Below are 14,389 nucleotides of genomic sequence, written 5' to 3' on the forward strand. Positions count from 1 at the left end.
GCTGCTAAACTCCATTGTTGGCCCATATATGAGATATCAACAATGGCAGCAGCACTCTTGCAGAGATGGGTGTAGGGGTGACCTGTACCTGGCAATGTGAGGTGGCCTGTACCTGGCAATGTGAGGCGACCTGTACCTGAACACACTAGTGGCCCATGCCTGCTTACAAGACGGCAGATAGAATTCGGGCAAAGCTAAGCAACCAGCTCACATAGTGAAATACAATGGTACCTTTGAACAGAACTGCTAGAAGGTCACTAAAGAAACGCTGTATGTTCCCATCTGAAACAGTTCTGATAAAAGGAAGCCTTAGCGCTGATAAATGACTAATTCAAGCTTTGTTAATGAAAGGATGACTGTCCCAGTAAATAAATAACGTCAGATACTAGATTAGGTACTCAAGCAGCTGCAAGGATGACAGCTAAAATTATTTTGTAGTAAACAGTTGCCTCTTTGAAGTTACTAGCAACATTAAATTGTTTCTAGCTAAAAATGCTCTAATCATAGAAGTTGGTTTCAATATATAACCAGGATATGATACAAGCCTTAAAAAAAATTTAAGCTTCGATATAAGGATTAACTAGCCTTAAGAAACACTTTCTGTTATGCCCCGAACAACATAGATTGATCACAGCCTATAAATTACAAAATACTGACAGTAGAATTAGTTGTATATAGTTACACTTACAATGAACTTTATAGCAGAAGTTAATCTTATAGCAATTAGTTGAAATTAACTGATATTTTACTTTTACATTATGTAATTGGGACAGTGGGAAGATAAAAGGAGTAACTGATTGTGATAAAAGAGAACACCAAAACACAATGGGTGATAGAATTTGAGCTGTCCTTACAGATAACAAAGGCTGAGAAAGACCTGAAGGAGTGTAGCCATTAAACTTTTGGAATGTGAATGAATAGGATGCATAGGAAGATCCCAAGGCCTAGAGATTACAGTGTTTAGCTAATACCATAAGCTCATGGGAACCTGGGGCTATCCATGGAAGTGCCCATCGCTGATAAGGTGTCACACAGGATTGGGTGTTTGAATTAAGGGGAAGGATGATGACTACATTGTATTTGTATGTGAAATCAAAAGGGGTAGAAAGCGAGAAGGGTTGTAACCTCCAAGTTGAGGATAGTCCAGAAAAGGGAGAGCACCTTGGCCAGAAATTATACATCTGGGTAGAGATGGATTCTAGCGATGTTGCTGGCTCAAACAGGGCCATTGCCATATACGATATAGACCGAGGGTGAGCTGGACTGGGGGAAACACATGGACCAGCTGGTACCTTGCCAGTGTGGTTGGGGGGGAGCTGACAGTGTGATTGTCCCTCAAAATTCAGGGCCAAGCCAAATGGAACCTGTCGCAACAATTGAGCCATGTGTCTCTGAGTCAGGGTTTGACATACACAGGGAGGAGACAGCAGCGGGGTCACAGCACAATGGCAGCCAATCAGATATTGGGTGCATTTGCTAAACGGAAGGAGCTTCTGGAAGTCTAGGAGACTACATCAGAAAAGGCTCCAGAGTTGAGGAGATGGTCTGCTAGAAACCGCCATCCCTTCAAGAGATGAATCATGCCAATGTTGACAATGGAAGGGACAATTTGCATTGTGGGCTAGTGGTCAATTTCTCATGTTTTCCATCTTTTGTAAATATTCCTGACAATGTATACATGTTGACTATTATGCCTATGTCAGATTTACGATTGTATGTATGTATATTAATGCGAGTTTTTGAAGTAAAGGGTGTGGGCTGCTATGTTTACAGTTGGGAATATATGCTGCCCCTTAAAGAGACTTGGTCAAATGACCTGAAGGGGGCAAGCTTTGAGCCAGTCTAGGTCTGACTGTGCAACGGTAAAGACATAAAATAAATTACTCCTGGTTCAGGTTTCACCAGACCTACTTCATGCTCTTTTATAATTTATAACTAGACCCAACCATAATAGTGCCCAGTCTCTAATTCCCACCCATCACTGACCCCAATACTGAGGGCTGTTCAGAACTAACTTCAGACACAAGGAGTGAGCAATACGCCTCCTTCATTCAATCCAGGTGAATGAAGTGGGCACACCCAGCTTCCCAGGCCAGGAAGTTTGGAATTCATGAATCATTTGTAATTCTCCTGCTGCATTTCGCCAAAGTACAGCAAAACAAAAAGAATTGAATAGTCTTGGGAGTAACTTAAACAGACACTTGCATAATTCCATATTAAGGCAACACACCCGATTAAATTTAAGCTTCCATATCGGACTTAAAAATGTAAGGAATAATTTGCATTTGTGTAACACCTTTTATGATATCAGAACATCGAAAATTGCCTCATGGACAAAGTTAGTTCCACAAAACAGTTGGTTAATTGATGTAGGTTTAATATTGGGCTGTTTTAAAAAGGGGAAAAAATTAACCTGAAAACCTAAGGTACTGCATTTTAACATGATGACAAAATGGATACAATAGCTGGCAGCTTCAGGATTGGAGAGAGAGATGAATTATAATCATTGAATGGAAATTTTGGAAGGAAAGTTGGATACAAAGTACCTTTGTGCAAAGAAGACAATGTCAAACATTCTCAGTAATGGAAAATATGAGTTATACAGCATTATGGCTAGGCTGAAATCTGGCTGTGTTTATACTTTATGTACAATCCTGCCAATGATTAGGCCAAAGTCACGCCTGTGTTATCTGTCCTGTCTGACAATAATTTGCTTTAAATGAATTGGCAAAAGCACCAGAGAGGAAAATGAGAATATATTTTTACACAGCAAGTTACTCCAGACTGAAAGAATGAAGAAAGCAGATTCACTAAGAACTAACAACCAGGAAATTTAATGTTGATAAAGCACAATTTGTGACTTTATGGGGAAAGACCAAGGACAGATGGCACTTGATTGGCATACATCCACAGTCTTCAAAATTCACTCTCCTTACCACTAATATACAGTGGGATCCATCTTCACCATCTACAAGATGCATTGCAGTATCTCATCAAGTCTCCTCCATCAGCACCTTCCAAATTCATGGCCTCTGCCATTTAGAAGGACTAGGGTTGCAGATGCATGGCAACACCACCACCTGAAAGTTCCCCTTCAAGCCACCCTTCATCTTGAATGGAATTATATTGGCATTCCTTCTCTGTCACTGTGTCAAAGCCCTGGAACTCCCACCCTAATAGCTGTCCTTATCCACCAAGTGCTTCTATAAGACAGCTCACAACCATGTCATCCGGGCCAGTTAGAGATGGACAATAAATGTTGACCTAGTCAGCCACCCTGACTTCCCATGAACAATTTTTTTTAAAAAATCCAATTCATTGAATAATTGTATTAAAGATCCTGCGATGGTATAATGACTATCTATGCCCTAGCATTCATGAATCTAGGTAGTTAATATATGCTCAGGACAACTGATATTATTTAACTGGATGAGTGTAAACATTGTGTAAATATGAATTAAAAAGGACAAACCTAGAGAAGGAGAAAATAAGAATTTGGAGCTAGCGTAGGTTTACGGTTAGAATTCTCTATCTTCGAATACCTTCTACCTTAGCTGTCCTGTCCTGACCCCATCCTTATCACCCAATCCTCTCATTGCCAACAACTTCAGTCTTTAATAACAAAGCAATCACAGCCCTCTGGGTTAAAGAAAAATAAGAAAATCAAATGCAGAACTTGGTAATATCCTTGGATGATATTGTGAGATATGTAAGAGGAGATGAAAAATTGTAAACTGTGGTAATTAAAATCACCCAATTCAGTCATTGTCTGTTGTGTACCCCTGCAGGAACAGAAAACCTACTTCTGCAAACTGTCAACACACAAGTTTGAGTAGTGTTCATAGACACGGACTATAGAGTAGAAAGTCTACTAGTATTCATAGCTCAGTCCATCATGGAAACCAGTCTTCCACCCGTTAACTCCACCTACATGTCCCACTGCCTCAGGAAAGCAGCCAACATAATCAAGGACCCCTCCCACGCTGGTTATGCTCTCTTCCACTATTTTCCATCTGGCAGAAGATACCAAAGTTTGAAAGCATGCACCAACAGATTTATCAATCTCTGGGTCACAAATCAGGGTGAGACGGGTTGGGGGGTTGGTCAGGGGGTGGTAACAGGGAGGGGAACGGGGAAGCTGAAGAGATCGTGAGTTGGGAAGACAGTGTTGATGAAATTCGAGGTTGAGAGGGAAACTCAATGGAGAAGAAGTTTGCAATGGTATTAAAGAGATTGTGGCTCAGGAGGGGGAGTGACTATTTAGAAGGAAATCATGTGGGAGATAGATAAGATCAGGAGTCGGGGTGATTGAAAGTTGGGGGGGAGATGATAAGAAGGAATGAGAACTGGGGTCAGGAACAACTGATAGGCAGGACAGAAATCATGGAAGGAGGAATGAAGTAATCATATTCAGTGGGGAAGATAATGGGGATACAGCTGGTGGAGGAGTTTGGGGAGAATTAACACGATGAGGGATGTATTGAAGTGATTGCATCAGATTGTAGGAAGGGGACTGATCTTGGGGATGGAAGCTGGTTAATATGAAATGTTGGGGAAAGCAGTTCCAAAGAGACAACTGGGCCCATCTTCTCTTGCTTTCCTTTAGCCGCTATTGCTATCCTGACTCCTGTGAATACCACACCTTTCACAACCATGGAATGTCCCAAACTTTGTTGCAATTCTAAAATGTTATTGAAATGTCATGAAGACAAAATAGCTGATTTTGTACAAACCATAGTGCTCTTTCACGAGAGATAGTAAGAACTGCGGATGCTAGAGAATCTGAAATAACAAGGTGTAGAGCTGGATGAACACAGCAGGCCAAGCAACATCAGAGGAGCAGGAAGGCTGACATTTCGGGCCTAGACCAGTCCATTTCACAAGTCCATTTCTGTCCTCTTGAAGTCTGCAACTGTTTTCTTCAGTATATACTATAATTACAAGATTTTTTGACATCTATAAATCTCAACATTTCCACCTCTATCACTTCCCCCAATCACCCCACTCCTGACTTTCAACTTTTCACATTCTCTGCCCCAAATCTCTGCCATTCCTGACCCACCTAGACTTTGCCATTTGTGTTCCCTAATCCTCCAATCTTCAGCTTCCAGTCAACTCCACCCTTCCCAGTCCTTGGGCCCCCAATTTCAAGGTTTCATCAGTGGTCCCAACTGAATCTAATTCTTGAGTACAGCTCCCTGTCCTGGATATTACAATCTAGAGATGAGTTACAGCGAGCTGGAGATCTCTCCTTTCAGTTAGAACAAGATGCTTCCTTCTCATGAGTAATAATATCTTTGTATGATTTTACACAAATAAGCAGGATACATCTTCCCGGTCAATGTACCAGTGTACTGTTCAATAATGTTATCTATTTTCAGTGAGGGATGCCCCTTTCCACCCTGTGATGTTCCAACACACAACATATTCAGCTGTGACAAGATAACAGTGCTGTTAGTATATGGCAATAAAATAGATAACTCGCTAATGTGTCTGGCAGAGATCCATGGAAAGCAGTAAAAGAAGATACTTTAATTGAAAGAAGACATGATAAGCAAATAAAATGACTATAAACACACTCAGAAGCATTGTTTAATTTAATGTAAGGCTTGTAAAATCTGAGCTGCAGCTCATCTTTAAAATTATATTGTGGTTTAAAACATCGCAACATTATTGAAGAGATTGCACAGCAAACTAGTGAATGTGGAAGATGTCGAATTATTGTGCATTATTAGTGCATTCATTTCCCTCACCTTTTGAGCAGAAACATTGAAAGAAATGTGTATAATGGCTCTATGATATAACAAACAAAAACATGTTGAACAACGCCTTATCAGTGCTTCAACTTCACACCATTCCCATGGTGTGGGAGATATCATGAACCCAACAGCTTTGATAAGCTCCGTCAGAAATTCAAAATCACTGGACCTGAAACGTTAACTCTGATCTGTCCTGGACCACCCACGTAGATGTGACAGCCTAGAAGGCACAACACCTCTTTTTCCTCTGTATCCTAAGGAAATTCAGTATGTCCATAATGAGGCTCACCAACTTTTACTTATGGACCATAGAAAGCATTCTATCTGGATGTATCACAACTTGGTGTGGCAACTAGTCTGGCCAGAACCATATGAAACTCCAGAATGTTGCGAACACAGCCCAGATCTTCATGCAAGCCAACCTTCCATCCAATGACTCTATCTACACTTCTTGTTGCCATGGAAAGGCAGCAAACATTATTAAACACCCCTCAACCCTGGTTATAATCTCTTCCAACCTCTTCCGCCACACAACAGATGCTTAAGCTCAAAAACATGTACCAACAGGTTCAAGAACAACTCCTTCCCCGTTGTGATTAGACTTCTGAATAGACATGTCAAATCTCAAATCTAATTTTGCTTTTTGTGCATCTTCTTTGCAACCGTAACTTTGTAATCCTCCTTCTGATCCATCTTTGGTTTAAAATGTTTCCATGATCTTTGTGTGCTATGATTTGCCTGTGCTGCACGCAGAACAAAACTTTTCTCTGTAATTAGGTACATGTGATAATAATAAATCAAATCAAATTTCTCTCCACTGATGCTGTCAGATATGCTGAGCTTTTCCAGCAATTTCTGTTTTTGTTTCTGATCTCCAGCTCTGCAGATCTTTCGATTTTTATTAGCAGAATGAGTTTCAGTTTAAATTACACATCATGGCTTTTTTAATAGGTTGCTCATGGTTAGACCCTTTCATCTTAAGGTAATGCAATTATAACACGGCATATTACATCAGCCAATAGTTGTGTAAGAATGTAATCAAACTATCAAGGTGCCAAATTCCCCATAGAAGCCTTACTGTTTTTAAAATAATAAAACGTATTGGGAGAAGGGTAAAAGTTGTAATTAAATTCGATAACTGGTGAGAGCCCTTATTTATGTGTAACAGTGTAAAATCTTTATGTTTCCTTCCCCTTTGTGCTCTATATGATTATTTGCTTGACAGTACAAAGGAGGTGATGGTGTAATGGGAATGTCACTACTTGAATCCTGTCATGGCATTGGCGAAACTTGAATTTGATAAAAATCTGAAATTAAAAAAGCTTGGCCTAACAACGAACATGTAACCATTACCATTTTAAACCAATTTAGCCCACTATTGTCATTTAGGCATGCAAATATGGTAACCTTACCCAATTTGGTTTACATGTGTTTTAACTAACTTCAGAAATGGCCCAGCAAACCATTCAGTACAAGGGCAATGAGAGATAGACAGTAAATGCTGGTCTTATCATTTCTCGAACCATTTCTTGAACAATTAATCATTAACTGAGAGGAAGTTAGTTTAATTAGTTACAAAAACAATCAATGTTGATCCTGATTGTGATTTTAGTCCCAGTTCAACAAGCAACAGAAGCAACACGCTTTATACAAATAGATGTTTTTAAAAAGGAGCCCATTTTACAAAACATTTTGAAGAAAGATTTTCTGCATCCGGAAGCAATGCAACGTTGCTAATCGAGATGAATAAAACCCATTGTGATGTAAGCCGTTGATGCATGTTTGTTTATTGCATGAAATGGAATCCCCATTTCTTCTGGCGTTTCTCCTTTCTCTAGACAGGATTGACTCTTAAAATAGCAACTGAGTTGAGATCTTTGGATAGGAATGCATTGCGATGGAAGTTAAAGGTAAATATCTAACATTTTAGCTTCAAGTTCTCAGTATATTGAATAAAATCACAGGGCACAGAAGTTACTGGTCTGTGACTTTAGAATCTCTGAACGCGATGAGTATTTTCATAGCAATGATTTTAAGGGCATTGACTCTGGGCTCTGTGCAACAACCGTGTGAGAAACAATGATACCGTCTGTCCTGAAATTTGTTTTAAATCAATATCCTGATGAATATTAAAACCCTAGTAAATGCTGGATTGTGAATTTGCAAGCTGTGTGGTAGAGATTGTTTAGAAACATTGACAAAAATTTTCAATGAGGTAATTTCTGAGTGTTAAAATCATTAATTTCAAAGTGATGCTACACGCAATGTTCTAAGTTGCTGCAATAATCGTTGAAATCCTATCCACCTGAATCAGTGCAATGGGACATCATGGGACAGATTTAGCAAGACCCACCCTGTTGTTCCCCCTGTCAAACACTGCGGAATAATAGCCTATGAAGACGTCTCCCAGGATCCAGAGTGGCCCAGCAGGTGGAGGTATGTCCATGCCTTGGAATCCACTGCTGCAATCAATTTGTCCCCATTCATCCTCCTCCTGCAAGGGGAACAGACTTGATTAACTACAATACTAACTGCATTACAAATAAGGAGAGAACTCATAACAGAATGCTTCCAGGACATTTTCAGGACTTTGCAACAAATGAAGTTTTCTCCTATTGAAGTGTTATAAAAAAAAACACATGACAGCTAATCTGCATACAGAAAGATCATCTAAATGACATTGAGCTAACAACTGGATCATTGGCGTTCAGTAATAATATTAGATATTGGTCAGGATTTCAGAAGAATTTGCTTGCTTTTCTTCAAGGTGGTGATGGTAATGTTTTACAAGAGGCCATACAAGACCTTAGTTAAATACTTCACTCAAATGCAGCACCTCCCAAAGTTCAGCACTCCCTCAGTACCACCCTGCACTGTCAGCATGTGTTGTCTCTTAGACAAACTTACAAAATTGTTGACCCGAGTCACAATTTCTGACTTGACATGGACAAAGTTGTTGTCCCCCATTCAAAACAGTTGTGCTTTTGTTAAATTGAAAACAAAATATGCTGGAAGTCACGGTGAGTCAGGCAGCACCCATGGAGAGAGAGCAAAGCTAAAATTTCATATCGGGCATCTTTTTTTGTTTTTGGTGCAGATTCCAGCATTAGGAGTAATTTGCTCCACATTGTGTGTTTTTTAAGCCCCTGTACAATACAGTTGATAGGTCAGTCCAGGGAGGACAGACAGGCCAAGGGGGTGGGATGAGGTCAGTAAGTAGGACATGTGGTGGGGCTTGAGGTGGGAGGAGGGGATAGGTGGGAGGAAGGACAGGTTAGGGAGGCAGGGACGAGCTAGATTGGTTTTGAGATGCAGTAGGGGGAGAGGGAGATTTTGAAGCTTGTGAAGTCCACATGGATACCATTGGGCTACAGGCTTCCTAAGCGGAATATGAGTTGCTGTTCCTGCAACCTTCAGGTAGCATCATTGTGGCACTGCAGGAGGCCCAGGACGGACATGTCGTCTGAGAAATGGGAGGGGGAGTTGAAATGGTTATCATCTGGGAGGTACAGTTGTTTAGTGCGAACCGAGCGTACGTGTTCTGCAAAGCAGTCCCCAAGCCTCCATTTGGCTTCCCTGATGTAGAGGAGCCCACAACAGGAGCAGCGGATGCAGTATACCACATTAGCAGATGTGCAGGTGAACATCTGCTTGATATGGAAAGTCATCTTGGGGCCTGGGATGGGGCTGAGGGAGGTGGTGTAGGAGCAGGTGTAGCACTTCCTGTGGTTGCACGGAAAAGTGTCAGGTGTGGTGGGGCTGGAGGGGAGTGTGGAGTGGACAAAGGAGTCGTGGAGAGGGTGGTGTCTCTGGAAAGCAGATAAGGGTGGGGAGGGATAATTGTCTTTAGTGGTGGGGTCGGATTGCAGATGGCGGAAGTGTCGGAGGCTGATGCGTTTGATCCGGAAGTTGGTTGGGTGGTACGTGAGGATGGGGGGGATTCTCTTTTGGTTGTTATTGCGGGGACGGGATGTGAGGGATGAGTTGTGGGAAATGCAGGAGGCTTTGACCTGTCTGTTTCCTCTCCACCTATCTTCTCCTCTATCCATCTTCTATCCGCCTGCCCCTCTCTCCCTATTTATTTCAGAACCCCCTTCCTCTCCCTCATTTCTGAAGAAAGATCTAGGCCCAAAACGTCAGCTTTCCTGCTCCTCTGATGCTGCTTGGCCTGCTGTGTTCAATCAGCTCCTCACTGTATTATCTGTGAAAGACAGGGAATCAGGATGAGGGACAGAGGTGTAGGGAAACAGAGAAAAAAGCTCTTCAACACAAATACAAGCTAAACCATGACAATGTTTCATGCCCAACCCGTACTGAATACTGAAACAGGTCACATTGGTAACATGTGCATTGCTGTCTCAGGATATCTGAAATCATGTCATTGCCAAAAATCAAATCATTCAATTATGAAATGTTTGAAGGTTCAACCACAAGGAGAACTGAAACTTCTGACCCAGGAGTGAGAGAATTACTGCTGAGTAATAGCTGACATCAATAAAAATCGGTCCTGGTTATCATTGCAAAACTGCAGTGAATGGTCTCATTTTGAAACTGTTGGTTATTTTTATAATTGGCAGAAATTTGTATATTTATTAATGTTACACCTTTGCTGTTATTGTTTTTAATTATTCGTTTTTGGACCTATAAGGCAAATGATCTGATTTAAGGCAAAACTTTGTACGGCAGGACCAATATGTAATGAACCCAAGAGACTTTTCACCTATTCTTATGTTTGACATTTTGATCTCAGAACTAAAATTTGTGACATGCATTCCAAGCCTGAGAAGTTCTACACTGGGAGTGTTCAATTGCAAATCTACCCCACATTCTGTCATAAATCTGACGAAAATAACAGTTTAAGAAACAGTAGACTTCCCAATTTTTCTTCTTACGAAATAAGTGACTGCATACCTGAAGTGTGTAGGCTTGAGGTGGAAGAATGTAGTCAACACCTCCTATTGTGAATGTCACGTCAGGCATGCTGGACATATATCCACAGTCTATGGAGTACTGTAAAACACATCAGTGTCCAGTTACTAAAAGAGAAATTCTCTACTTTCGCAGTAGGAGGTGACAATGAGGCATTTTGAGGGTTGATTCTCATCTCAGTATCACTGGCCAACTACTCTAGGGATCTTGTAGCGCAGTGGTATTATGCCTATTCTAGTCTAAAAAGCCCAGGCTTAAGTGCCACTTTTCCCTCAGGTGCTTTATTTTCTTTATTTGTTAATAGAATTTGGATGTCGCTGTTTGGGACAACGTCTATTGCCCATGAACAAAAACAGAAGTTGCTGGAAGCGCAGCGGGTCTGGCAGCCTGTTGACCCTTCCTCAGAACTGGACCCGAAATGTCAACTCTGATTTTTTTTCTTCACAGATGCTGCCAGACTTGCTGACCTCCCAGCAACTTCTGTTTTTGTTCCTGATTTACGGCATCCTCAGTTCTTTCAGTTTTTGTCTATTGCCCACACCCTGGAGAAGGAAGTAGTGCAATACCTTGTCAAACTGCTGCAACCCTTGAGGCATATGAACATTCACAGTGTTAACAAGGAATTCCAGGATTCTAAACCAACAACAATGAAGGAGTGGCAATACAGTTCCAAGATAGATTGTTGTGTGGCTTGGAGGGGAAATTGCTGTTGCTGGCAATCTCATGTACCTGTTACCCTTGACCTTACAGGTGTTAGAGATGTTGAAAAGCAGTGACATTGACTATTGTTTACTTAGTGAGTTTGAAACCGTAGCTACAGTTGGTGGCACTGGAGGTCAGATGACAGCGAGTTCTGGTCTTTCAAATACATCATATTAAGCATTTCAACTGACTGCAAAACCAAGTATCCTAAAATTAACTGTTCAGCCACCAATGGTGACCCTGTGGTGAGGACTGTTGCCTCACAGCACCAGGGACCCAGATTTGGTTCCAGTCTTGGGCAACTGTTGATGTGGAATTAGCATATTCTTCCCGTGTCTACGTGCCTCTGGATACTCTGGTTTCCTCTCACAGTCCAAAGATGTGCAGGTTAGGTGGATTGGCCATGCTAAATTGCCCATTGTATCCAGGAATGTGCAGGCTAGGTGGATTAGCCATGTGAAATACAGGGTTACATGGGTAGGGTGGGGATGTGGGTCTGGGTGGGTTGCTCTTCTGTGGATCAGTGTGGTCTTAATGGCCGAATGGCCTGCTTCCACACTGTGGGGAAGCTATGATACATTACCTTTGATTCGCTACTGGTATGTTGATCAAACATTACAAGGTAAGATGCTATGTATGCAAATGCTATGTCTTGCAGCAATTTAGCATTTAAAGAAAAATGAAAAAAGATAAGAATGTTTAAAAAGCTTTTGCAAGGTTGAAAATTTAGTTGTGATTTTTTTTTTGAAAACTGATCAGGACTAGCCATGGTTTGAAATTGCAGGGGAAAAAGGGCAATATTGAGCTTTGCATTCCATTCAAGTATGTGTTAAATTTAACTATCTGATTAAATGATGTGAAGAGCAGACAATGGTTTTAACAAGTTCAGGATTTTGTACAGTGCGTGAAATACTTCTGAACCAATTTCCAAATTAGCAAATTTACAGTATCCTTTCCATTTGGCCTCCGCTTCCATCAATTGGAATTTTTTTCCTTATACTATTAACAAACTGGTGTAACTTTAAGGTTCACCTAACTGGAAATATACACTGATAATGGGAACTGCAGATGCTGGAGAATTCCAAGATAATAAAATGTGAGGCTGGATGAACACAGCAGGCCAAGCAGCAACTCAGGAGCACAAAAGCTGACGTTTCGGGCCTAGACCCTTCATCAGAGAGGGGGATGGGGAGAGGGAACTGGAAAAAATAGGGAGAGAGGGGGAGGTGGACCGAAGATGGAGAGTAAAGAAGATAGGTGGAGAGAGTATAGGTGGGGAGGTAGGGAGGGGATAGGTCAGTCCAGGGAAGACGGACAGGTCAAGGAGGTGGGATGAGGTTTGTAGGTAGATGGGGGTGCAGCTTGGGGTGGGAGGAAGGGATGGGTGAGAGGAAGAACCGGTTAGGGAGGCAGAGACAGGTTGGACTGGTTTTGGGATGCAGTGGGTGGGGGGGAAGAGCTGGGCTGGTTGTGTGGTGCAGTGGGGGGAGGGGACGAACTGGGCTGGTTTAGGGATGCAGTAGGGGAAGGGGAGATTTTGAAACTGGTGAAATCCACATTGATACCATATGGCTGCAGGGTTCCCAGGCGGAATATGAGTTGCTGTTCCTGCAACCTTCGGGTGGCATCATTGTGGCAGTGCAGGAGGCCCATGATGGACATGTCATCTAGAGAATGGGAGGGGGAGTGGAAATATACACTGTCAGATTAACTTTGCCATGACATTTGTCATGTTTCACATTACTTGAACATAAAGGGTGGAATTGGTTTAAATCAGAATAAATCTTTGCTTCACAATAGACATGTATCTCTTAAGAAGCAATTTCAAGTGCAGTGTAGCTAAGAGGAGTATCAATAGACAAGCTGAATGGTGACAATTGAATCAACACAATGTATGATAATAGACTTGCACTTTCCCTTCTTTTGAAATACATAAGAATGCAACTCAAGGCAGTAATGGGAACTTTATTTTGAAGGCAAGATGTAATTATTGTTACAAGGTTAGCCAGGTGGACCTCATAGAAGGACCTCATAGAATAAGAGTACCCTGATTGGGGCTGTTAATCTAGTTGAATCATGGAGCCCTGGCTGACAGCTATAAGCAGGAGTGTAAGGGGTTCCCCTCACTCTGAGAGCTGGCTCTGGGGAAGCCCACACCAGTGTCAAGTGTTACGCACCATGTAAATAAAGAGTGATGGGATACTGGCCTCTTGGAGTTATTTCACAAGATACTGTGAACAGCTTCACTAAGTCTTGCTTGTGGTTGTCAGAGGTTTTTACTTGTCTTGGGACTTGGCCTATTCACTGTATATGTCACCTGAAGATGGGAGTGTGCATAAAATCATAGAATTATAGAACACAGAAAGAGGCCATTTGTCCAGTTGTGCATTTGCTGGCTCTTTTGGAGGGCTTTCCAATTAATCTATTCCCTTGCTCTTTCTCCGTTGGCCAGTAAATGCTTTCCCTTTAAGTATTTCTCCAGTTCCTTTTTGAATATTGCTATTGAATCTGTCCTGAGCATCATCTCAGAAAGCTCATTCTGGCTCCTAACAATTCACTGTGAGAAAAAATGTCTTCTTGCGAAATACATTTTAGTTTGAAACCATAGTAGTTTATTTTTAATTGAGAGACCCATTTTGCTACCTCTAGTTTTTCAAACCTGTCATCAAAAATAGTTAAAGGAATCCCATTATTTTGTACTGCTTGACAGCTTGTAATGAAATGCTTCCAATAAATCAGATTTTCTTGTACATACCATTCCATCTCTGTTAGAAACTGCTCCAATTCTGTTCTGAAGTGCATTAATGCTCTTGCTTGGCCCAGTAAGGAGGGATGTGCCAGTGTCAACAATGGCTTTGCATCCATTTTCACAGAACAGAACAGTTCCACCAACCTTCACACTAAAAACACAAAGACATCGAAAATAGACAATGCACAACCTTGTACCTACTCACCTCAACAGTAAGATCTTCCACCTCACCTTCACTTTCCTGCTCTAC

At 41.5% G+C, this 14,389-nt stretch overlaps 1 protein-coding gene across 1 annotated transcript in view; it reads right to left on the bottom strand.

Annotated features, from left to right (window-relative positions):
- Positions 1–5,579: 5,579 nt before the first annotated feature.
- Positions 5,580–14,389, bottom strand: part of LOC125462666 (cathepsin E-A-like) — a 36,393-nt gene continuing 27,583 nt past the window's right edge. Inside the window, exons 7-9 of the mRNA XM_059653357.1 lie at positions 14,146–14,290; positions 10,671–10,769; positions 5,580–8,253 (exon numbers count right to left, since the gene is read on the bottom strand). Coding sequence (XP_059509340.1) covers positions 8,086–8,253; positions 10,671–10,769; positions 14,146–14,290 — 412 coding nt within the window. The 3' untranslated portion in view covers positions 5,580–8,085. The remainder of the gene's footprint in view (positions 8,254–10,670; positions 10,770–14,145; positions 14,291–14,389) is intronic.

Source organism: Stegostoma tigrinum, chromosome 21, assembly GCF_030684315.1.
Source record: "Stegostoma tigrinum isolate sSteTig4 chromosome 21, sSteTig4.hap1, whole genome shotgun sequence".
NCBI lineage: Eukaryota > Metazoa > Chordata > Chondrichthyes > Orectolobiformes > Stegostomatidae > Stegostoma > Stegostoma tigrinum.